The 26,452-nt window shown below is 41.3% G+C and overlaps 1 protein-coding gene across 6 annotated transcripts in view; it reads right to left on the reverse strand.

Moving 5' to 3' along the window:
* The window catches only part of RUNX2 (RUNX family transcription factor 2), a 225,308-nt gene that overhangs the window by 123,402 nt on the left and 75,454 nt on the right, over window positions 1–26,452 (reverse strand). For all 6 annotated transcript variants that reach the window (XM_065681813.1, XM_065681811.1, XM_065681812.1 and 3 more), the window contains one exon: window positions 21,868–21,972. In XM_065681813.1, the coding sequence (XP_065537885.1) occupies window positions 21,868–21,972 (105 nt within the window). The remainder of the gene's footprint in view (window positions 1–21,867; window positions 21,973–26,452) is intronic.

A 26,452-nucleotide genomic window follows, 5' to 3' on the forward strand; every position in this document is an offset into this window, starting at 1 on the left:
CAATGCTCTCTCCCCCCCAAACTTTCTGTTTTTAAAACAAAACCTGAATTTTAGGCCAATGTTTCCTGTGGTGATCATTGTGGTTAAACAATATTTGTGAGTTCTGCATGCTTCATAAAGTCTCTCAGCTCCATAGCAAAAGAACTGCTTGTCAACTGAAGTGTGGCAATTGGAGACAGAGGTTAAACCCAGCAGAAATGGGTTAACCAGATCCAGTTCTCCTCTGAATTTATGGCAAAACTCCCACTTGCTTCAAGAGAAGCAAGATTTGGGCTGATACACCTATTCAAGTTAGCCTTTAATTTTGTAGGGAGAGAGGTGGCAACTTTTCTTGTGCTATTTGTCGAAACAGGAGGAAAATGCTCAAAAGGATAAGAGTTCAGGGTTTGGCCAGCTGTCCTACTCTTCATGCTACATGCCACAAACTTCTAAAGTGGATCTTGGGGAAATTACCCACAGTGGTTTTGAGGTTTTAAATAAGGACCAGAAAAAAAGACAGGAAAGCTGCACTCGAACACTGATTCACTCTATGAATGGTTTAAATTTCTGACAGAAAGTTCAAAGAGGTAACTTGGTTTATCAAGATATAACCCTGCTTTGAAATTATTTAGGCATAATGTCACCTTCTTCGAAGATTTTGGCTTTCCAGAAGTAGCACCCATTATTTTTTTCAGTATTAAGAGTCACGTATTTAACACATTTTTTTCCCCAGTCTGACATGGACAAGTGAGACCAAACCTCCAGAGAGATCTGCTCAATAGGCAGGACCATGATTACGTAAAGTTATTCAACCTTTGTTTATCAACAAAAATAAGCACCAGTGGTTTAAAAATGACCAGCAAGAATTGTCCTCACCAACAAATGCCATCACATAATTTGGGGACTGCGCAGAAAAGTCAAGAACTCAGAAGTCATATATAAAACTGTGCTAATCACTTAAAGGAGCAGTGAAAACTCCTTTGTGTATGGTTTATAACAGTGGGCATTCATGGGCCAAAATTAACATGCTGGTGAAAGTACAATGAGATCTGTGACCACAAATGTTAACAACCTTAGTTTTATGCCACATCCTGAAGGTGAAACTTCAGAAAATGACAGTGTTCCCTTGTTTTTTTCAGAAAAGGCGCAAGCTATTGGTTCCCATCCTGACAGGGATTTCCACTCCTCTTAGTTCTTTCAGATGGAACCTGTTACAGATGTTTTCCTCCACAGCTGGACACACTGGATGTACCTGACTGTACGCAGGTCTGGACTCTTTTGTCCATGTCGGACGGGGGAAAAAGTGCGTTAAATACGTGACTCACAATGCTTCAGAATTGATGGGTAATACTTTTGGCAAGCCAAAATCCTCTCAAGGACAGGAAGGAGTCTATCGGCCCTGTACTGAGGTCTACAGAAAACTGTCAACACTGAAAATGACAGTTTAATGGGACATTTCATCAATTAATCTTGAAATTATGGACTTGTTAGACATCATTCCCTTCCCATGGGCACTGCTCAGCATTTATTAGCAGGTCCTAGATCACCCTGGGTTACGCTCTGTCTCATGTCTTAGAAATCACTGAACTTAAAGTGATTAATATTGATAAAATTCAAAACATTCTGGATCTTTGGCTTTTAGAATCACAGAATCATAGAATAGTTAGGGTTGGAAAGGACCTTAAGATCATCTAGTTCCAACCCCCCTGCCATGGGCAGGGACACCTCCCACTAAACCATGCCACCCAAGGACAACTTTTAATGGAGCAACTAAGGGGGGAAAACATTTATCACCTAGCAGCACAAATAAACAGTATTCACTTATCTTTTTTCCCTGCCTTTTATCATGTTTGATTCCTTACAAACCTAATCCATGGATTCCTCCAGGAAACCTGCAAACTTTTCTTTTTCATTATCTTTCATTGTCTTATTTTTCTCTTCTTCTCTTATCACTTGCTGTACATGTATTCTTAGATGCTTTTATCTCCTGCCATTCACTAACCTTTCATTGCTCTAGCTCTAATAGCACTAGACATTTAAGTCTACTTCTCTGTGAACTGTAAGCCTTTACAGATGGTGTGCTACTGGAGAAGGTATTTATTTCTTGGCTCTATCAGGTACCCTTTACTTGATGGTTACACCCTGGCCAACACGTGTGGAGCAGCAAGAGAGGATTCACCATTTCCACAGCTTTTCTTTTCTACTTGAACTCTTCTGCACCAGCACTGAAAGGAAAGGGAGGGACATGCTGGACAGTAACAGAAGAACACACCTGGCATCCCAAATTACTCCCATGTGTTCACTGTTGCTAATGAAAGACAAGGTTAGCACATAGGAGAGGCTCTGTTTCAGAAATATTTATATGGGCAGCATGGAGAAGTGACAGAGAAGCAAGTTATTAATTACAAAAGACAACAAAAACGGTCACTGCAATACTGTGAGCCAAACTGAAACGGGATTTCACAGTGACTGCTCTGGTACCTTGTATTTAGAAATGCATGGAGCCAAACTTTTCACAAACAACTTGACAATTTATTACTGTCTGCAATGCATAAATGGATTGGCCAAACACTCGCAAAAAAAAAAAAAAAAAAAAAAATTCCTCATTAATGTCAGGCTGCAGAATTCCAGATTAAAACAGCCTGGAGGCCTTCTCCTTTCTAATAGATCTCAACTGTTTTATACCCCTAAGGTGGGAAATGACCAACTAGGTCTTGCAGCAGCAGGTTTATGGCTAGTACTCTTGTCAGTATCTCCAGGAGAAGCCTCTGTTTTCAGGGTTTTCTGACATTGTTGCAGAGCTCACTCAGACTAACATTTATTTATTTATTTTTTGCAGAACAAACTATAAATTTTTAAATAACGCTTTAAAAATAAATCCTGTTTAAGCACTCAGCAAATGGGAACTGACTTTTTTGGAGCTCACTTTCCGTTCCCAAAGCAGAAGCTGATCTATGCGAGATGTTTAACTGAAAACCGGTCACTGTCCACAGCCCCTGCTATTCATCACGAAGCTTGGACGTGCCATCAGCATGGGGGGTAAGCAAGCCCAACACAGCCAGGGCTGTGTTCACGTGGCCTGTTCAGGTTACAGCTGTGCCGGCTGACGAGGTTATCATGCCTGGCCTTTCTCTGCTGTTAATCACTTGTCTTTGATCACAGCTACTGCTGACTTGGAGCAGGACTCTGCTAAGCCAACTCATTTTGACTGATGCTGATTAAAGGAGCACTGGGGAATGGTGTCCTTCTCAGACACCACAGCCATGGCTGGAAGAGGGCACCCAACGAGCCCTCAGGTCCCCTGCCCATGGGATTCCTCCTGCTAGAGGATGCACAAGGCAGAGTGATGTGCCTTCCCCTGATACGGATTTATTGTCATGCTGGTCTAAAGGGCTCACAAATTTCCCAGTTTCCCTGGAGACCTGAAGGGGGGTTAAGGCACTTATGGCAGATGCCTCCACCCTGACACCTTCTGCTTTCCCTACTCTATTTGCAGTAGGTTCTGCTAATCAACTTCCTGCACTGTTACATGGGCATGAGAAATAAAATCAAAGAATGGTTTGGGCTGGAAAGGACCTTAAGATCGTACAGTTCCAATCCCCCTGCTAAGGGTAGGGACACATTCCACCAGACCAAGCTGCTCAAAGCCCCTTACAACCTGGCCTTGAACACTGCCAGGGATGGGACAGCCTCAGCTGGGCAGCCTGTTCCAGTGTCTTACCACTCCTTATATTCTACCTAAATCTCCCGGTTTGCTGAAAAAGTCCACCTGAGCTCAGGAAGGATCTGACCTACCCTCTCTTTTCCTCCCTTACAAAAATCTTATCTTAATCCACAGGAAAAAGATGGGAACTTCCCCATGGACGTGCATGTTCATGAACATTCATGAACCACCCATATTTACATGTGTAAGAATCAAATGTTGTTAGGGACAATGAAAGTTTGTTAGGGACAGATACCACTTACTAGACCACTGCAGACACAGAATAGGGAAATGACCCAGAGGATTGCGAGTTAAGGAACTGGAAATCCTCTAGTTCAAAGCAGCTGCAGAAAGTAAAAAACCCACACTCACTACCTTCTCAAATCCCTTGTCTAAGGAGGGTAGTAACATGTTAAGGAAAGCAGATTAAGGATATGTTGTTATAAATCCAGAGGTACAAGTGCAGGTAACTCACTCTGAGGTGAAACACCCAGATGAGTTATTACTCACATTGAAAGCCAAAAGCAATGCTGAACTGCAGCTTACTGAGCCAGGCTGATAGTCTGCCCACACTCATGGTGCAGTCTCGCACACGCGGCTCACGATCGCGCTCGTTGCCTATGTCCTGGAGAACTGTTGCAACTTCGCCCTACTCAGCAAGTAAAGGAGGCCACAGGGGATTTCAAAAGCATGTTTCTTAAATCAGCTCTTGGTTCTTATATGCTAAATATTACAGACTGTGGGAATTACAGAGTTCAAGGTGAACTAATGCAAGCTATTTTTCCAATGGCTTCCAATAGCTTTTTTATTCTTCCAACAGCTTCCAATGCAAGCACATTTTATATGCAAGCTGTATCTCAGAAGTCAAGACTGGTAAAATTTAGATCCTGAAATACCTGTCAAAGTTTCTCAGGAGAAACCTCTCCCCAACCAGACTGAGAAGTAAAATAAATCTGCTTTTGAATGCTCCCCTCAAAATGCCATTCTCTCGTGAACAACAGTGCTTGTGGGCTGACAGAGAACTGGCGAACTGTTTTTATGCAAGCCAACAAACCCAGCTATGTTAAGGGATTTAACAACTAGTTTTTAAAAGAGAATGTAAATGCTGATGTAAAAATTGGCTTCACTATTGCCAGTACAGAACCATCCAGATACACAGCTAGTTCCTGGAGTAGAATGGGTTACCATGTCCTGAACCTGGACGGTAACCATCTGCGCATGTGGTCCTTGCCTGTGGCAAGTGTGCAGCAATTCTGCTTATCTTAAGCCTCTTTTATTGAGGGCTAAGCTAAATCAAACCAACTTACTTACATTTATGGTGGGCCAAGAACACCTTACTGGGCAGCTGCTGTGGCTCAGCTGACATGTGGAAACACAGACATCCCCTGTAACTTGATCATGCGTCTTAAGCCCTGAAATTTTCTCAGTATGGACTGAACTGGAGGCTGAAATTAAGTGCAATTTCAGGTCTACCTTCTTTCAGACTGAAGTGGTGCACAGGTCTAGTGTTAACACTTCACAGTAGAGCAAATTCCATGCATACATACCAAACCTATAATGATTCTGTAAGTTAAATATAAACAGTTTTGTTTGTGTTGAAATATTTGAACATCTGTCTAATGTTCGGAGCCTGAAAAATACAATAATGCACAGGAATCAAATTATAATTATGGAATGGAAAACAAAAACTCATGATATACTGTTTCATAAGCATGCAGTACTATTATGTGTATATATATATATATGCATACGTAGGCATATACATAATGAAAGACACTGCAAAAAAACCTCAGTGAAGACCAGTAAAAAAAATTTAAATGTTAAAAGTCTGTCTCATTGAATAAGTGAGACTGCGGCTGGAAACACAACAGACATTTCTACTCAAGTCTTCAACATTTCAACTGCCTTTGAATGTAAAAACAACAAAAAAACAATGGTGCTCTCATGAAAAGGCCAAATTCACAATGCGGAGACTGCTCCTCCCCATCAGGCAGGGCATTCATTATTATTTTAAATATGCAGAGCTTAAAAAGCTCTAATAATATTTGAGCATGGTGTGTATCCTTTTAATTCTGCACATACTCATCTTGTTATTCCATCAAGCACTTGCTATCAAAGGTTTTCTTTATGTGCAGGTGTGAAAGGTGTGTGTACAAATTAAGGAACTATCTCTCGAGCTATTCAGTCTGGAGGAGCACATGAAAGAACCTTATTATAACAACCCACGGGATTTATTTTTACTCTGAACTAGGACTCCCAGGCTCCAGAGCTGCTCCTGTCCTCTTTGCATATCCAAGACTGACATGTCAAATGTATTTGGTGAATCTGTTTTCAAGCGAGCTGCGCATCTCAACGGGTGCGAGCAATCAATTCGAATTCACGTGTTTTTCCAGTTCAGGTAGAGAAATGGCCTTGTCCTTACAAAGTGAGGTTTGCGAAGGCCTGTGCCCTCCCTGCAGCTCCAGATGGTTGTAACTTCAGTCATATATCCTGGCCAGTAGTCTCAAGGCTGGGGTTAAACAAGCAGTTTGTTCCTCTCTTGCATAAGCACCGAAAGACAATACTACATTCGAGCTCATAAAAATATTTTAATTGGTGATGATTTCCAGACAACTATGTCAAAATTAACTCAGAGTTGATGCTCACTTGCTTAAATTTCATTCATCTGGGTTCAAATTATTTGCTTAAAAGAAGAAACATTTCCTTTTATACACACTTTGGTTTCAACCTCTGAAACCATTGCTAGAAATTAGTTCTAACCACCCAGTCGGCTGCCTCAGAAACCAAGCTCAAATCCATCACTTTAATGACATCAATAACAAATACACAACTTTAAACCCTATTGTGAACAGTGGCATACCAAGAAGCATGTGTAGCTGTCATCTCGTTAGTCACTAGAAAAACACCAATGAAACCAAAAGAGCCTAACCATGACAAATTATTCACGAGTTTAACCTGAGACATTAATGAGCGCTAAATAGCTTGTTTTCATGCTTGCTTAAGGAGATTTGTTTAAAATCCCACCAACCTCCCCTGAATGTCGCTTGGCAAGACCGTTCATTCTTGTCAAGCTGGTTTTCCTATTCCAGCTAAAACGGCAGGTTGCAAATCTTTGGTTAAGGATGGCTGCCTTCCCCACCCCTCAAGACATACACGTGCATGGAGACAACCCCACAGTTGTAAAGCTTTCTCCCCTCACTCTCTCTCTGCACTCAAGTGGCCTTCTCAAAGTCAGAAAGCGTGCGGTTGATAAAAACATGTGCGCCTGATTGCAGCCATTTCCCAGTCAATGGTAAATCACCAGCCAATGGCAAATAAAACAAACCTGAAAATAATATCTATCCACACAGCAGTTTAATCTTTTCAGCCTTTTTATTTTGTCTGGTTTTCATCTCTCCGGGCTCTACTAGTGTAAAGCCTGTAAGCGGGCACTAGAATAGCCTGGTAGTTGCCATTCTCTGAAAGCACCAAGTATTTAAGTCTGAGTAAAGGCTGATTTAGTGAGAGGCTCACTCCTACAAGCCACCCTTCCTTCCTGCAATGCCTTCAAGGAGTTGAAGGGATTGGGATCTGGAGCGTAAAACAACTACATTGCTCTGATACAACAATATAGAGCAGCAAGATATGGTGGGAGCTCAAAGCTAACAGGATAGAAAAAAAAGCACCCATTTGTCCATCTTGAGGATGGACAAATATGAAGTAAAAACAAACAAATAAATAAATATGTTTCCATTTATTAAAGGAAACAGAAGCTTTCTGATTCATATTGTTATAAACCTTGGATGGGAATATGCCTTAAAAACACAACTTGAGTAAACAAACACCCTTATTCCTCACCTTCTTCCCATATTCATGTCATTTCTGGGGTAGGGTAGTGCTAGAATTCGCATTTCACACAATGGGAACTGAGGCTGAGAGATAGAGGTTTGCAATTGCCACTGAAGTTTGGTTATCTGCTTATACGGATTTTCAAATGCTCTAACGTCATAAAGTTGTCAGAGGCAGATGACAGACCTGGAGTACCCACGTCTAAATGCATCAGTCACTAAACCATCCTCCTACATCGCTGACTTACTCATGTGGCTGAAGAGTGCAGGTCTTGAAAACTTCCTGACGTGAGAATTAAAGGAGGGGAAAAAAAAAGGCATGCGGTAGGAGTGTCTTGTTCTCTTTAAAAAGAAACATTTCTTCTAACAGACAGCCATTATGCTGATGTTCCAGATATGCTAACATTGCTTTTTGCTATATACAGTCCAAATCGTCATTCAAATAAGACATGTGCAGGCTTCCAAAACAGGAGCTGTCTCAAATGCACTCCAAAAAACTGCATTGTACTTCAATGCAAAACTGCTCTTTAGTCCATATGGGAGATCTCAAGCATTTGCTGAGTCTGGCTTTATTTCTAATGGAATTTATGTTGGAGAAACCATTTTATTTTGACCAGCTTAGTTTTCATGCCAAACTTTTTTTTTCCCCTTTTAAATTTTGAGCCAATTTCACTTGACAGACAGTATCCTCTTTGAAGAGATGACCAAACAGATGTAATTGTTCCATGTTGCATATGAGCCCTAAAATCTAATCTCTCCCTGAACTCATGTCCTTACAAACATGTGAAGCCCTCTCAAAGCTTTAAGCTGTTCTGCATACTGAACGTAAATTAAGTGAGGGGTTTTGGAATTTTTTTAATAACTCGTAAAGTTGGGAAGTTTTCCGCGTGGATTCTGGAACCCGAGTGCAGGGCACACTGAACTAATTTAAAAATGTAAATATAAAAAGATATGACCCATAAGCGACAAATTAAAGAGGGAAACGTAAACGGTTTGCAGAGCGCACTGCCCTCCACCACTGCGCGCTTATGCAGTGCAGCCACTCTGGGGTCAGCGTTTTCTGGCAGCTCCAGACAATAAAAAATGCATAAACTTGACGCACATGGTAAAGCTACTGTGTCTGACATAACACTAATGCAGAGGCCCAGAGAGGTGACTGAACCCTGGCTCCCAGCTGCATCAATCCCTGTTTTAATCACCCTCCTGACAACACTTCTCTTTCAGCTCTCAAGCTGCTTGGCTCCCGAGGATGGGAATACTGTGGTAGCAAAAGACATGGGGGATATCTTAAACAAAGCTGGAGTAGCAATGGGAATAAAACTGCCTGTTAAGGTGCCTTTTGCCCAGCACTCAAACCTGTCTCCAAAGAAGTCTGTTTTAACTTCAAATAAAAACCAATGCAGCTCTCTGCTCATCCTTTCACTGCTGCAGTTCCTTCACTGTTTCTTGAGGCAGCTTCAAGTACAGTGCGTGTTTTCCTCAGAAGAAGGGAAAGATTTCTATGAGAGAGCAGATCCCAAGTATAACTTGCAACACTGTCTGCTTCTGATCAGCTCCTCCAATTTACAAACCTGTTAAAACAACTCCTGTAGGCTTTACATGGGCCCAACATCTTTAGCGGCTCTGAGTCACATAGAAGAGGAAAAGGTAACAACAAGTAATAGTTTCTCACTGGCTGACATCAGGGCATCCAAACCACCACAGACCCTGCCTCTGGCTGTACCTATCACCCAGATTATTTCTGAAGAAGGACTGGTCATTTGCCCCAGATGTTACATAGCTCTACACCCTCCCCAGGAGGCTCTCAGGAGCCTGAAGTGCCTTTCTCCACATTCACTGACTCCACCTTGGCAATGATACCGGGCCTGGATTTTGCCCATCCCGAGGTTCCAGCGGTGCACAGACAAAGACTGAGCTGCCTCCACCTGAGCTAAGGGGGTCTCAGAGAGCAGTGCATAGCCAGCCCCAAGGGATATTTAGGGCAAAGTTTGGAGGTTTTTTTCCTATGTTAATTTCCTGTGGTTGTCATCCTTAAACACAAGGGGGTTTTGCCTAAAAACACTCTTTTTCAGAAGCAGTACTGACTACATTGTCACTCTCAGTTCAGCAATGGGGCACCGAGGTGCAGGAGCACTCACAGCAAGGAGCTATGAGCAGTCCCAGTCTACAGCCCAAACTTCTTTCTGCTCGCGCTCCATGTGTGTTGCAGCCTGCACAACGTCTGTGTGGACCGTGCCAATTCAGTTGAAGTGTATGCACACCAAATTACCCCTCTGAAGAGGCAATGGGTGGGGAAGGAGAGTCCTGCCAAACGCTGGTGCCTGGAGGCACGCTGCCTTCTAACCTGCAACGCCTCCAGAAGCCCTGCAGGCTGCGGTGGCCCCTGTTTCATCTTTTACAAAGGTTGCTGCTCTCTCCAACACGTCCCCAGCGTGCAGGCAGGAGTCACGTCATGCTCTCATGTGCTGCTGGAGACAGCATCTCACTCGCTGCCTGCCCATCACCAGCCAAAGACCTGTTGAAGTTGATGCTGGAACTGCTGCAACCCATGAGGAGACCCTGCCAATTGCCAAGTTAATCTTCTATGCAGGATTTACACTGAAGCTAATGGATTATTCTTCAGTGCAAATTAATACCACAGTAGATTAAATATGTAGAGGTGGGGCTCGTAGGACTGCCTATCTTTAAAGCTGCCCAATGCTTCCCATTATAAGACCTGATTTTCAGTTCCTTGCAAGTTTACTGAACTGTGACCGCTTGCATCCCTCTTTTTTTTGCATGAGTAAAGAACACATTTCTTCCATTTCCACCAAAATGTCTCAGACATTCCTGGAAATAAGTTAGCACAGGGAAAACGTAGCGCCTTGAAAAATATTTCTGGCAATCTTTTGCTGAAGAAGCTTTTTTTGTTACTGTATTTTGGAATGGAGATTTGAAATTCAGGAGTTTGGCTTTTTTCTTGTAATTTTTTTTTTCAGAATCTCCATGGCAATTCTTCCAGATTTGGTAAAATTATAAAACTTTGAAAAATAGAATTTCGCATAATGGAATTTTCTTAGATTTTATCAGCTAAAAGCTTTGATGACAGCTTGCCAAAGGTAGCTGATTCCTGGCCCGCAGACTTTATGCTCCTGCCACATGGTTTTTTGTTGTGACTATAGTTAAGTTGCTTAAACCAGTGTTCACAGATCATATTCACTGTGTGTTCATACTTTTCGCAGTGCCTGGTATGAGACCTTCAGATTAATTGTTCAGGAGTACTGACCATTCACCACTAACTCAACCTGAACACTACATATTGTTATGTATAACATTTCGAACACCATATATCATTAGATCTCTAAAAAATAAGAATAAAAGCAAGTGGGTGTGCCCTATCCACAGGACATTGCTGTCCTATGGCTAAACCAGCACATGCTCTTACAGTGGACTGTTTTGTCACACACACACGACATGCATGAATTAAAGCTGCACTGACAACCGTAGTCCTGGCATGTCCCAAATCTGAGGGCTCAGACATGGACTTTTCCTACTATAATTTTCCTCTGTAGTGTACTCACAAAGCAAGACTTAGAGCTAGAAGTATCTGCCCTTTAATCAAAAAAGTTCTATTTCTTTTATGACGACATGCTATTATTTATCTGGTGTGTAAGTATCCCCTTGTTACATACCTTAAATCTATATTTATTCCTTTTTACACCACGTCACCAGAGAAAAACAGTTCTTGTTTTAATTCTTAGTGTTGCACGGCATGTATATAGTTAGTGAGGTGTTTACTTTGCACCCACATGGAAGTAAACACGCTTCCAGAAAGCTCCCTTCATCCTTAAGCTGGGTCTAAAGAACAGTCGCTGTTATCCGGTTTTCGCAAGCACCAACCTGTCTCCTACCTGTCTATAATAAAGACTATCTCTACGAGCCAACTGCTATCATGCTTCTCTTTTACTGCCATCTTTCAGGAATAGCAAATATCAAGGAGAGTGAAACTAATAACATAGATCAGTAGGTACGGGTACATGCAAAATGAAAACCCTATCTAAATACTGAGTCTGAGTATCCTTCATCTGCTGTAATTGTCCTAATTCTCACGGGTGCTTATGACTGTGGGTCATACCACAGGCAATGAATACTGTGGCGTGAGACCTCTTCACGGCACTAATAGACATACTCTGGGCTCACTCTTCCAAAGTGAAAGATAAAGGCTAATTAAACTGTCTGACTTTGCCAGGAAGGTGATGAGGATCACGTATAAAAGCCAGACTACTGATGAGCTGTAGAGGCCACAGCCTCTGGGAGTGGAACAGTAACAAGCACATCAGCATGGGGAAAGATGTTTTAAAGCAGGACAGGCATTTCTGTGTTGAGCGCCTGAGAGTTTCAACCAAGCAGGCACGGAAAACATAAAAGATCACACAGTGGTTATTTATGTCTAACGAGGAGGGGTTCACCTACGACCTAAACTGTAACAAGCTTCAGAGAGCAACCCTTCAATGTGGCTGTCGAAAAAGCAGGCACTAAAGCCCCCTTTTAAAAGGTTTAAAGAACAATAAAAAGGAATATAAAGAAGCATTTCAAAGCTGTGTGCTGCTGCAGTTGCCGGTAAGCCAGGTAGCTTGTTTAAAGCTGATTGTTTAATGCCTATTTATTGTTTAAATACCTGCACGGCACTGAGTGCCAGGCCTGTGGCCCACACTGCTCCGCATTCCCTCTGCAGTTAGTGCTCACTGACAGTCTCCCTCAGAGTTCTGCACACTGACACCTGGAGACAGTTAGGGTGGGATAAACCAGCCTCTAACACATACACACATCTTACTTTTGACTGCAATGGGCCAGAGATGACCCACTGAGACACCACCATATCTAGCATTTAGGCAAGTCAATCCACCCTGCACCTCTGAAAATTTGCCCCGTATGTCTCTTTATAAAAAGGATTTTCCTTTTGACTGCTCAGCTGATGAACTGAAACACTGAATCATTTACATTCACAGCTCTATTGCTGAACCCTGTTCTGCAGAATCACAGGATCAACTATGTTGAAAAAGATGCTCAAGACCCTCAAGTCCAACCACTCCTCAAGGACCCATGTCACTAAGGGCTTTGTCTAATGGTTTTTGAACACTTCCAGGGATGGTGACTCCACTACTTCCCTGGACAGCCTGTTCCAATGCCTGACTATCCTTTCAGGGAAGAAGTTTTTCCTAATATCCAGTCTAAACCTCCCCTGGTGCAGCTTGAGGTTGTTAACTCTTGTTCTATCACTTCTAACTTGGGAGAAGAGACTGACTCCAATCCCCCTCCATCCTCCTTTCAGGCAGTCGTAGAGAGCAATAAGGTCCCCCCGCTGAGCCTTCTTTTCTCCAGACTAAATGACCCCGGTTCCCTCAGCTGTTCCTTGTAAGACTTGTGCTCGAGATCCTTCATCAGCTTCTTTGTCCTTCTCTGGACCTGCTCCAGTAGCTCAGTATCTCTCCTTTAATGAGAGGCCCAGAACTGAACACAGTATTTGAGGTGTGGGTAACATTTCTGTGTACAGAGGTAGCAATTTTATTATAGCATTGGTTTTGAAAACAGTTGTTCAAAGACATCAAAAAAGACCAGAACTGGGAGCGGACCCATAGTGGACCCATAGCCCAGATCATCAAAGCTGAAGAATGTCCAATATAAAAGCAAAAAGCATGTTCCACAGATCCAAAGTTTATGGTGGTAAGAGACCCAAGGAATGAAAAGTCAAATTATTAATGCAATTGTATCCTAGAAACCTGGAACCAACTCTATTGCATTTCGTATGTCTACAGTGCTTGATAAATTCACTACATTTGTTGAATTAATTGAAGTATATTGTTGTCTAAGAATCTGAACCTATGCCCTTTGTTATGTATGTACACATGCAAGAAATGTATAATATGTTCTGTACTCATTGCCAGTGGTTAGTACCACACAGCAATTGTGTATTATATTTTCAGGTCTTTGTTCTTTTCCAGCTTCTGTACTGAGAAACACAGGTCTGAATTTTCAAAATACAATAAATAATTGTGAGTACTATCCCTTTTTGATGGGTAACCTCTGGATTTCTGATCCCTTTTAATATAACCAGTTAAAATTGGGCTTCTTTTGCAAATCTAATCTAGTATTTACCGTATGTAAACAAACACATACTACATCAGTGCCTGCCAGTGCCTAATCCTTTCCAGGAAGATGCTGCACCAGTGTGAAGCTGTTGTACATAATTGCCTACTTGTCTGACAACATATAATGAGCCTGATCCCCATTTCTATCAAATTAAATTATAAATGCAAGAGCTGGACTTATCCATTTCTTTCACAGCACACTCTTTGGTGCCTGTAGAGGTGAGGATTTTCTTGTTGAGCTCCAAGAGCAATGAAACTGAACACCATCAAGTGCCTCTGACTGCACGTGACCTTTAAGACCATGTCTACTACTGTGGGAATGAATGAATGAGAAAGCGTATGAAGGTTTAAGGAAGCAGACAACTAATTGGCATTACTCACATGGATTACAGACAGGCAGGAAGCAGATTCTACACTTGCAAGCACCCTGATTAATACTTGTTTGGAATCCTGAATTTAAATTAGCTGGGCTACTAAAGAAGCAGGGTATTATGAAGTGGGAGCAAAGTTCACAAAATGAAGGTACAAGAGTTTGATGGAAGCAACAAACATTTATGCCGGCAATAATCAGGTAAAAGGGTTTGCCTTCCCACGCTGTGGGAAAGATTACATCTCAGAAGCAAAGGAGAACGGGCAGCATGTTAAGTATGGAAAAGGAAGGAACAATTAATATATTCTGATGTGAAGCAGGGAAGTTTGAAACTTGGAAAATCTTTAAATGTGTTCCCCAATATGCTTCACTTTTAGGTAACAATAAAGTGTATTATCACCTTTAAGTTGTTTCTTCTGCAGCTGCAATATTTTAGTGTCAGAATTTGATTGAATGCTATGCCTTAATTACCTGAGTTTTAATCTGAGCAGTTCACACAACCCAAACTGAGTAGGACCCAAGCAGTACTTGACTACTGAAACCCTGCAAGAGGTGATAACGACACTTTAGTTGATAGCATCAATTTTTAAGGTATGTGTGTATTGCACTCATTATGTCAGCTGTGCAGACACTTCAAAGACAGTTTTAAACAATTCCATACATTTTCAGAAATGTAGCATGGGCTGCTCACACTTCAACTGAAGACAAAGCATCCACCCAAAGAGCTGGTTAGTCCGTGCTGAACTCCATGATATCTGTGACTGCATTACTATCCCTCCCTGAGCTCCCTACTTTAAAGTTAACTTAGGCTGTCTGAATTTCACAGCAGTCATTAGGTACACTTTAGGACTATAATATCTCATAATCTCACCTGATTTCAGCCATCTCAAAAACAGGGTGCCTAGTCTAGGCTAGTCATCTAGCCTCCATTTATAACCAATGGAAAGGGACAGATAGCTTTAAAATGTAGTTCACTGCACTCTAAGATAGGTATTACGATAGCTGGGATGAATCACTCTCTGCAAGTGCCTGTGTCCCTTCATTCACTTCAGAGGAAACTTACCCTACATGTCTCGTTTTTGAGGTGCTGAAATGCACCCTCAATCAAGCCACTGCTTTGCTGAGTAAGCTGATCTACTGTAGATGAAACAGGAGATCTGAGCAGACACATGCATTAAGTAATGCAGTTCTTTGTAAGAGTAAGGTTTCCAGCATCCCAAATATAATGCAGCATGAGAACATTTTGAAGTTTCAATTAAATGTGATATTCATCCTCATTTCCTCTCCTGCATTCCTTGTCTGGTTAAATCAGCATCTGTGTTTCGTGTCTGGGATGACCATGTTTCAGTGGAGAATGAAGTTGATATGGAGACTAAAAATAAACTTTATAAAAACCTTAAAAATAAATTTAGGATTGCCAGCAAGGAAGAACTACGTTAGTACTCTACTTACTCTGATGCAGTGACACCCAGATGTATATGCCTTGTTCCCTAGCTCCCGACCCACTTCGGAAAGTGGAGGGAGAGGTAAAAGTGGTGTTACACTGAAGTGTGAGAATAGAATGCATTTAGCAACAAGCTAAATGCATTTCAACAGAGAAGATGTACAAGTGTTCTCTTGGGAGGTAAGGACAGAACAAAATGGTCTGGGAAAAGCTATTCATGCCTTTTTTTTGTATCATCTTCCTCCACAGTACCTACACGGTGTAGTTACAGACTTACCAAAATGGTTTTCACTTTTCCTTTCCTCACAGTTGTGCTGCATGGAGATGCAGAATAGACTCATTGCCACCACTGATTTCATTTGTTTAGTTACAACCCCTTTTTCCGTCATTATTTTTCACGGAGACTGTAAGCTACTGAGGGCAAAACTCTCATACAACTATGCAGCACAACTCCACAGAGGAACTGTGATTTTATTTGTGGCTGAGAGAAACACTTTGAATACAAACAGCAATAGCTGCAATATCAAAAGAACACCATGATGGTCATCTTACATGCTGAATGCACTAGGAATAGTGTTCCCTCTGCAATGAGATGGAAACAGTCTGTTCTGTTGACAAATACAAACTGAGATGGCATTACTGTTGGTGACGACAGATTAGAGAATGGGTTTATCCTCAGTCTTGCCCATTTGTTTTACTTAATTTTCAAAGCCTTTTCCCTCTCCCTGCAACAGTGAATATATGGTCAGTCTGTCACCACTCTGGGCAGCAATGTTCTCCTATGGAGACATCCATATGGTGCCACGTAGGTCACTGAGATTTCAGAACTGCAGCATATTAATTCAACCCATGAGTGAGCTATGTAGGTTTCACTTTCATCTTACCCTACCCAGCGCACCAGCAGACAAAAGTTACAATCACTGGAAAATAAATTGTTTTTACTCTCATAGTCTAGTCCTCCGATGATGAGTTTTTATGCACCAGCCCCTCTCTAGCCGCAGTGGAAAAAACAAGAACTGACTGGTCCTTGGGATGCAGCTATCATCCCCGACAGCCTCCTGCTCACCTTGTTCCAAAGACGTGCATGGTGGTTGGGGTAACTATAAGAAGCACTGCTCTGTGGGTTACACACCCATCTCAAACATAAACCTAAACCACTGGAGTATATAATGTCTGCCACCTTTGATGAGGAACACTTGAATCATCCCACCAGTTTCTTACAGCCTCTGGGAATGCTCAGGAGCTCCAGTCCCCAACTAGTGTGGCTTGTGAAATTGCACATTTGCAAAACAAATAAACCAGCAGCAAATGATAGTGAGTGAAACTATGATGTCTGGCACTTTACACTGCAAAAGGACCCGGTGTTGTACCACTGATATCAGAAACACTTCAGCTCCTTACTGGGGAACTGAGCATAAGAGACCAGGTCCCAGCTTCTAAGTGGTCAGGCTTAAATATGCTAATGATAGTCACAGGGAAGAGCACCACAGCATAGCCACGCTGAACATTTATTTGGCTGTATAATCACATTTTGCCTCATTTCTTACAAAGGGCCATTATAAGGCAAACGTTGAGCTTCACAAAGTCATTTAGAGCAACTTGCAAACCGCCAGACCGCCCACTCTGCCTTCCTCTGCTCCCACTTACGCTGGTAGAAATCCGGAATAACCCAGCTGATCTCAGTAGAGATTTGTCACTCTGAAAGACACCAGTGCGAGTCACAGATTTTCTAGCTTCGGTTTGGATGAAACCCCAGGACTCGTTCATCATATCTCGGGGTAGCTAGCATTGACTTTAATTAAAAACCTCCTCGCTATGCCAAAACGCATGCCGATGCAAACTTCTGTGCTCAGTGTCTGCAACGCATCACTTGAAAAAACAGTGATGCTACATTTACCGTCTGGGGTGGATGCACTAAGCAGGACCTGCCTGTAAAATTCCCTCTTGTTCTGAAAACCCTCTCTCTGCACTGCCCCGATTTACCACAGAGCAAGAAACCAGAGTCAACTCAATATATTCTTGGGATGGAAGGGGGGGTTGGCAGAGTGGTTTTTGAAGGCAAGCCAGAGAATATTCTAAACAGGGGACACACAGCATGTTTTAACTGCTGTGATAATTCTGCATAAAGAGATGTCAAGGATCTAGCTCCTTGCTGTAGCATGCCATGTGTCCCTGAATAAAATTACTGCCATGCAGGCTGTTAGCAGAGGAATGCGTAAACAGACAATGTATCCTTGCATCAGTTCCACAAAATGTTGCACAACACAAATGCCTCTGGATGTGTCATTTCCTGCTTGGCCACCAGCCCAGCTCCTGACAGGCAGTCAACAAAAAAAAAAAAAAAAAAAAAAAAAAGAAGAAAAAGAGAAAAAAAGAAAGAAAAAAAAAAAAAGAAAAAATTAAAAAAAACCCCAAACAACCCAAACCTGAAAGATTTAAAGCTGTTCTACTCCAAAGCACATTCCACTAACCCGACTTATCCCTCCACCTTCCGTCTGTGATAGAAAAGTGGGAGAACTTCCTAAAACTGTTACGGTCTGAAGTCGAGGAATCTCAAATATCTCACTCACTTATCTACATTTTATAAGCCAGGTCAGCCAAACGGTTAATAGAGAGGCTGAGCAGAACCCCTCTCGACGGCTTTCACTGGCTTCTGCAGCGTGCACAGACAAAAAGGCGATGTTTGCTCATACCTTTCATCACGTGTGCACCTTGCAAGCTGCAGCGGCAGAGAAATATTCAGGAGCTGAATGAAGCAGAGCAGTTTTCTCCCTACTGAAACGCTTCAGTTCAAAACTCAGAACTACTTTTCCATTCACACTGATAGAGAAAATTGGGGCTGGTGGCTTTGGAATCTACTTTTAACTAGACAAGAACTAAAGTCTTTGGAAGCCAAGCAAAATATTAATATACAGACTTCTCCTTGTTCCTTCCTCCTGATTTCCCTCCTAATTGGATTTCTACCAAAAGCAGCCAAAAAAAGAGGACATGTCTCCTACTTCCTATAGAAGGACAAATCATTACCTATTTTTAATGAGGTAAGGCAAAGGCATTCAAGGGGGGCTCAGGTAGAGGTTTGGGGGTTTATTGGTTTTATTGTTCAAGGTTTTTTTTTTCTTTTAGTTCCTTTACAGTGACCTCTTGCTATCTGTTGGTCAGTTATGACCTCATGACAACTTATTTCTCCGGAAAACTCCTTTCAGCTCTCCCAGCTGGAAGGAGGCTCTGCTGGCTAAGATCTGGATATGGCAGAGGTTTTATCCTGGATATGAGGAAAGTATCTGCAGGATTTCCCAATGACTCCCGAAAAACTTATACACCCCCCCCTCTAACTCCATCACTCACAGTGCAGTGTGCTATCTCAGTCCAGCACAAAGACTGTACAACACAGCAGATGTCCCTGGATGGCAATCTAGATAGACTGAAATAGGTAATAAAAATAAGTAACTCTTTTCCAAGGAAAAATCAACAGAAGATCTTTTCTCATCTAGAAATGGGCAGGTTTTCCTAACAGGATAACTTGATATCACTGTCTCTATTAAGAAGTTTTACAATAGTAACAGAGAGACAGGGCAGTGAGCTTCTACAAGCATATATTTAATACAGCTAAATGGCACTTACATTTAGGAATCTGACTTTCTGAAGTGCTGAGCATCCAAAACACCAACTGGAGTCACTGCATGCCATGACTGTTCAGCACTCTTGAAGTCAAGCTCTAAATGATTACGATATCTGTCATGGTACTGCTGCTGCTCCTACTGCTGCTGGAAAGCATGCAGCATTCGTTCACTCCAGTCAACTTGCCAACAGAAGGTCAGAGTGCCTTGCCTTACAAATTCACGATCTAAAGCATGATGTCATGTCTTTAAATGATAAGCTGGCAACAAAGTAAATGACATTTTGTAAAGATGTGCATAATTTTATGTTTACGCTACTTAGAACGAAGGTTCTAATAAGTCATCGGTTGTGTTCCTTTAAAGGGAAGTCTTATAACTGAGATGAATCACAACTGCAAAAGATCAAAGTTAAAAACATCAATGATGCCATGGGGTACTTTTTAATCTTGTAATGAATGATGATCATGTGCTCTTATGAAGTTGGTCCAACTGCCAACGCCAGATGTGTATATTAAGAAAAAAGTTGTTTGTGATGTGACAGCTCTGGTTGAGCTGCCAGAGAGAGGAAAACTAGGATAACATGCCTGAGATGTCAAAGTGAAATACAGATCCTGGCAGAGAGGGGCACTATTTGCTGATACATAATTTGTTAAGAAAAACACATTAGATATCAGAGCGCCTCACTGAATTTAATTCCTTAATGCCCCCATCCACCTAATTTTCCTTATGCAATGCAAATGCCAGAAACACGTCTTGAACGATTACTACCAAATGGTAATAAATCTACAGGAGTGCAGGGGCTCTCAAAAGGAAGCAGAACTTCAGTGAAACTCTCACAGCTCACTGGAGCTGCTCTTTCCTGAAAATTCAACCCTAATAACTAGTCATTCTGGAGGTGCCATAGCCTTCAAAGTATCAGATGGCAGTAACAGAACTTGCAGAACCAAAATGACTCTAGAGCACAGTTTCACCATTCACTAAGAAAGCTATTCATTGAGAATAACAGGTATCATGTACAGAGGCCTCTCAGGTCTAAACTAGAAAACTCCAGCAAAACTCAAAAATCTTACTAAGTTGTATGAACACAGCCTCACTTTTAGTCCACTGGCCACCGATATGGTCAGTCCCAAGGCAAGCAGGTTCCCTTTCTGTGCTACACAGGGTAGTCCAAGCTGTTCTCTGCATCCTTTTCAGACTGCTCTGCTCTTCCCCAGCGGTTGTGTCCTCTGCTGGGAGATTCCCTCTCTTGCAATTGCCTCAATATATACATGGAAGAAGCCTCCAAATGGGAATGGCTAAATGATATGTAACTTCCTCCCTGTTTTTTACTTTATGAAAGCAGTTTGCCTGGTGTCTCCAAGTAGGCTACACAGAGCACCAGGTGCAAGTGAAAGTTAAAAATGGGAACTGGATAAGCTCAGGAGAGAAGTCAGAACAAAAATCCCCTCGCTGTGACAGATGCACACTTCAGCTGTAAGCAGGTAGCAACACAAGTATCTACATAATGAAATTTATCCATAGCTACTTGCTTTTTCTGATCTGTTATTTGAGGTGAAACTCTACAGGCTGGACAGTTGTTACAGAAGGCATTTCAGTTCTGATCGCTAAGTGCAAGAGGAGGTGACACCGTAGCATGTATTAGCACGAGAAACACTTAACTGCATGAATTCTATCTATGTTTTTCCACTTCTGCCTTTGTGGTAAACAAAACTCAATGAAAGCTCCTTAAAGGTCTCATTTGTATGTGCAGATCAAAGGCAATATAATTACTTGAGATGCTTCCATTATAGGGATCTTTTTAATGCGGTTATTCATCAAATAATTCTTAATCTCTAAATGTAATTTAAATACAGCTGTATCTAGTTAATCCAATCAATTTAGAAAGAGTCTTTAGATTAATAGAAGTCCTTTAGATTAACAAAAAATCCAGCACTAGCTCATCAGTGATACCCATACGATGTGAAATTGGCTACCAGCTAAGAGTGCTAGCTGCAAAGCCATATAAAATGCCGTGTATTAACCAGACTTGACTGTACCTAAAAGTGCTACCCATAAAACTGCTAGAACATGACAAAACACAATTGTCATAAAAATATAGCCAGTGAACACTGCAAATAGGTTCTTAGTAAGTTAGGAAGGTGTACTGCTATGAGATAAACGTGCTGAGTGAAAATCTGCTAGGCTCTGTTTAAATAAAACATACTTTCTGTGCACAAATAAGAAATAAAGACCATGCTGTTGATATGCTTTTCTTATCTTTCTTTGGCCCTCAGGGGTCTATGATGAGTCCATAGCTGAAAACCAATTTCAGGTATGATGAGATTAACCAGGTGCATTAATTATCTGATGGCAAAAGAATTTAAGGCACTATATTATATATGTTCTCCCTGCGCTAGGACTGATCCTGAAAGCTGAGTCTCCTATTTTGCTCTAAACGTCTTCAGCTAGAAGCTCACAAGAGTTTAGGGAATTCAGCACGCTGCAGGATTGTGTCTGCTATGCCTAAATCAGATCATATATAAATACAGTGGGTTTAGTTCTCATTTACACTGGCAGATAATGTATCAAGACCTTGATGTGAATGAGAATCAGGCTCGTGATTGCCCAAATTCAGCCAATCACTTAAGTGTGTGTTTAAGGCAAGTATGTGTGTGGTCCAATACACTCCAAATTAAGCATGCGCTTACATATTTTGCTGAGCAAGAACCAGTGTTTGACAAAGACATATATTTCATTTACAGGTCTCTGGTAAACAAAATTAAGCAGATGTAAGTGCATAAATAAGAATAAAATACTCACTTCTTGGCTCTCTTGGCCCATCCACTGTAACCTTTATAGCTCTGTGGTATGTAGCGACTTGCGGGGGATTTGTCAGGACAGTTATTGTCAAAGTAAAGCTCTTCCCTACAAAGGGAAAAAAAACCAACAAGGAATGAGTGATTACAACATGAAAACAGTCACATGCATGTTCAGTAAAGAATCAGAGACGTTTAAAATTATTCCCTGTCGTTACCACAATCGTGAAAATTAAAAACATAACTGACCATACGAGTTTTCTTCCCCTTCAGTTTTACTCTATGTCAAGAATATGTCCATGTGTTGACAATCTAAATGTTTCTTATTTAATAATGGGTCATCATACAATGACAGAACAAAAGTGATTCACTGCTGAGGACAAGACAAATTCTTTGCTGTATTGAAAGTGGTGTAAGTCCAAAGCAAGTCAGATAATTTAAAAATTTACTCCAGTTTTGCAGCTGTGTGACAGAGAGCAGAATGTGGCCACATGTTATTTACTTCACACAGTTTTATCATTTCATTCGTTTGACTTTACTACAATAAGATGAGGAAAGAATGTATTTTCCTCCTGGGAGTCATTTAACAGGGAATCAGTGTCTCCTGTCCTTCATATGCCAGGGGTAATATGATGATATCATTATTACTGGAACACACTTTTTTGTTTTCCCTACATATATTCCACCAATGAAACACTGAGAAAACCCCCAGCTTTCCTGTGAGGGTGAGAAACTGCTCTGTGCACGTACGTTGCTATCGTCAGTCTCCATTTATTTATTTATCTTTCAAAGTCTGAATTCACACAGAGGTTTCACAAGATCATCCGCAGCCTTTAGCTGAATGAAAACGTTAACAAGAAATAAATGAGGGGAGCTGCCTGCGTCTGATCGCACATTCTCACACGGCGCTGGCCCCTGTTTGGGAGACTCACTGACAGTTGTAATCTGTTAGATATGCAACGGTTAGTCATGTCAGATAGTCAAAACTGAAAACTGTTTCAAGACAGGAAAAGGTGGGCGTACAACAGTGACTCAATAAAACAGTCAGCAAACTTCGGCCTTCATGCTCATTTAAGCTGCTACTTTACCAGACACTTAAAACTCTCTCCCCCCACCCCTCCTACTCCCTGTGTGCATACGTGCATTTTTGTTGCTAGGGCTTTTCCTCTTGCTGAACTCTGAAGGCATTCAATCAAGACACAAATCTTCAATGATATGTAACAGCACAAACTTAATGCATTTTTTTTTTGAGCTTAATATAGAACAGCTTATATATAAGGCATAATACAGAACAGAGCTTTGGCTGTCAAATCTAGTAGTTGGTCTTTCTTTCTGGTCCAAGTCATATATTCCCCAAACCTGCCTGAGACATGCATCATTTATTATCAGGAGTGCAAATTCAAGCTGTCTTGGCTATATTTTTCACAAACTAGAATGTGACATGGCTTTTTTTTTAAGGAAATATAACTGTCATTCAGAGTAAAATGATTTTCCAGGTGTAGCTGTGTTCCTGCTGTGCCCACCTCTCCAACAGATGCAGGATAGAGGGAAGGCTGGGACCCTGGCAAAGGTACAAAACTCTCAGGAGGCTGAATTCTATCACAGTGGAGATGAACAGCTGAAGGTGGCTTTCCCTGGTTTCATTGAGAATTCTCAGTTTCTCAGGTCTTTTTGAGAGTGATCCTCAAAACTCTCATGGAGATTTTATGTGTAAGGAGGACATCAAGTTTTTGTCCAGTCCTGACCATCTGCCGTCCCCAGCATCAGAGTGTGCATCGGCAGCTTTTAGACACCGAGCAACAGCCCTGCTGAAGCACATAGTGCCTCCATGCCTGCTTGTTTAGGGCTGAAAAAGGTCCATGTCTTTTATCCCTCTCCAAGCAGGAATTCAGCCTATTGCTTGGGCACATATAATCTGCCATGGACAGGTTTAAAGCCTCCTTCGGCACCAGCTTATTATGTCAAAGAGTTCAGACTATTAAATTGCATGATTGTGGCATTCAGATCACAGTCACCCATATAAAATCAGTAAAATATTACGGGTAACAAAGATACTAAAGGGATTTTCCATATGCCTTTGAGTGAAAAGTGGCCTTCCAATATTTCTGTTCTGTTTATACACCAAATCAGTATAAAAGTCTATCATGACTAGAAATTGACCCAACAAAATATATTATGCCTATAAAATCATTCTACGGAAAAGCACTGCAAGGTCTTCTACACTAAATATATCCCAACAGTACAGTAGCCAGAAAAAGATGCATTCCTCAATATAAAGAGCTATGTTTCAACCTCGCCTGTGAGCATTCTTAAACTGCCATCTCTACACCAGCCTAAGCTGAATAAGTAAGCATCTAATTTGAAAGGGAAAGGGGTTTGTTCTCTAACTGGTATTCTATGGAACTGAACCACTGATGCAGTAACACTGACAAAGCCTCCTCGCACTCAGTAACTGATACACCACTTCATCACAGGGTGCTGTGTGGCCCGGCCAGCACACTCAGCTCCCAGAGCTTTCAAGAGATGATTTACATATTACAGGATTATGAGCAAAATAAATTTTTAGGGTCCCCTCTTTCACTGATGCTTATGCCTTCCACTGGTATTTCACAGATATCCCCCCTCAGCTACAAAATCCTTTAATGCACTTTTTATCACCTTTCTTTATTGCCCTTAGTCATTTCAACTATCCATTTTCAGAGGCTAAAGACTAATTGTAGTTCCCTTTTATGAAATTCCCCAGCCAAGCAGTCATCTGGCACTATTGCTTCAGTGTGTCTAAACTGTGCATTCTTTGTTATTCACACATGTGAGCTGAGCTGACACAGAGGAAGACGAGATGGACATATGCTGAAGCACAAGGCAAACCCCAGAAATTAGCTTGAAAGGAGACTCGGCAGTTTGTGGGCTTTGCATATTTTTTCAGTTAGATGCTAATGTGATTAAAGTATCAGGACACAACAAAATTAAGGTTATGATCCTTTGCTTATTGAAGACAGGAATTCTTTCTTCTCTGTGCTGTGGATCAGGCTTGTAAAAGTGAGCTACCGCCTGAAAACCACATACAAACAACTTCTGCATTCACATAAAGTGCCCCGGTTACTTAGTCTCATGAATCCAGAAAAGGTGTTTAAGAGAAATTACGCAAACGAAAACGTGAAGCTTCTGTCAGGCAAGCAACATTAATATGTATAAAAATCAAGTTTCTCCATTGAGCCATGGGAAGCAAGAAAAAAACGTGGGAGAGGAGGTGAAGTGGTAAGTTGATGATTCAGACTCCACAATCAAATTTAGAGATACAAAGATCAAAGACCGAGCTGTTTAGAAAGATGTAAATCTAAAGTCAGGAACAGGTGTGGATTAGTTTCTCGCTACCGAAAAGTGATCTCTTTATTACTTGATTTTTCCTGTTCTACTTCAAGACCTGCATCTAGCGATATTTGTCTACGCAAGGAGCTTTCTCACTTCTCTTTGTAACTACTACTTTCTTCTCCTGATATTTTAAGCAGGGTTCTAAAAGTCTATCATTAATGATAACTCTTTCTCCTTCGCTCCCTCTCTCTCCCCCTCTCTGTTCTAAGTCTGGAAGACAAGTCTGGACCAATTTCTCCATCCTGCCTCTGGCAGCAGAATGCAGCATTTCAGATCCTCCACTGAGTCCCGACTGCTTCAAAGGAAAAGCCCTACTTTCTTCCGTTAAGATCATAAGAAATATAGGGGGAGGGGGTCAGCTCTGTTTGGACATAATTACACTTCATCAAAAGAAGCTTTCTTCATCTTCCATGCGTGAAAAGTCTGCAAGCAGTTAAGTCTGTCTTTTTTCTTCCTTCTTTTTTTTTGTCCTTTTTTTTTTCTTTTTTTTTTTTAAATATAAAAATTGCTATTTGGGAAACTAGCCAAAACTCAGAAAGCCAATATAGTAAAACAGTGCACACCCTTTGTTTGTCTTTGAAGTCTCTTAAATAAATACGTTGAGGGTTTGAAAAGTACACTATCACTTTTCCATAGATTCTACCCAGATTGATCAGAGAAAAACTCTATTCCAAGTCTGCTAGATACAAATAATTAAAGTACTGGAAACAAATTTTAAGAGGTTTGTGTTTATGTGTGTCTGTAGCCATATCTACTGAGGCTTTAGGCCCTCCATTTCATTTCCTATGCTTTAATAACAAGTATATATCATAGATTTCAAATGAAATTCATGGACCAGAGGTAGCAGTACATCACATTTCAGTTCTTTTTCAGCACTACTGAAAGACTGATACACTACTGAACTTTTACTGTAAGGCAGCAGTAGTGATGGAGCCAGAAAACTTTCAAACCTAATCCATCAACAGAAAAACAAAGCAGACTGGTTTTTTTAAAGAAAGTAAGACAAATGGAAGATATAGGTAACACCTTATCCCAAAGGGCAATGAACTCCATATTTATATTGCATTACTGGTGCAATAGTTATTCTGTCTTTCAAGTTATTCTTTATTATCGGTACTTTTTGTTGTAAAATGATAAAGAGAATTGTTGGCCAGGTCACTAAAATAAAAAATAGCCACTGTGAACTACGCTTATGGTCTTACTTTCAGAAAGCACTT

The sequence above is a fragment of the Lathamus discolor genome, chromosome 5, assembly GCF_037157495.1.
Source record: "Lathamus discolor isolate bLatDis1 chromosome 5, bLatDis1.hap1, whole genome shotgun sequence".
NCBI classification, from domain to species: Eukaryota; Metazoa; Chordata; class Aves; order Psittaciformes; family Psittacidae; genus Lathamus; species Lathamus discolor.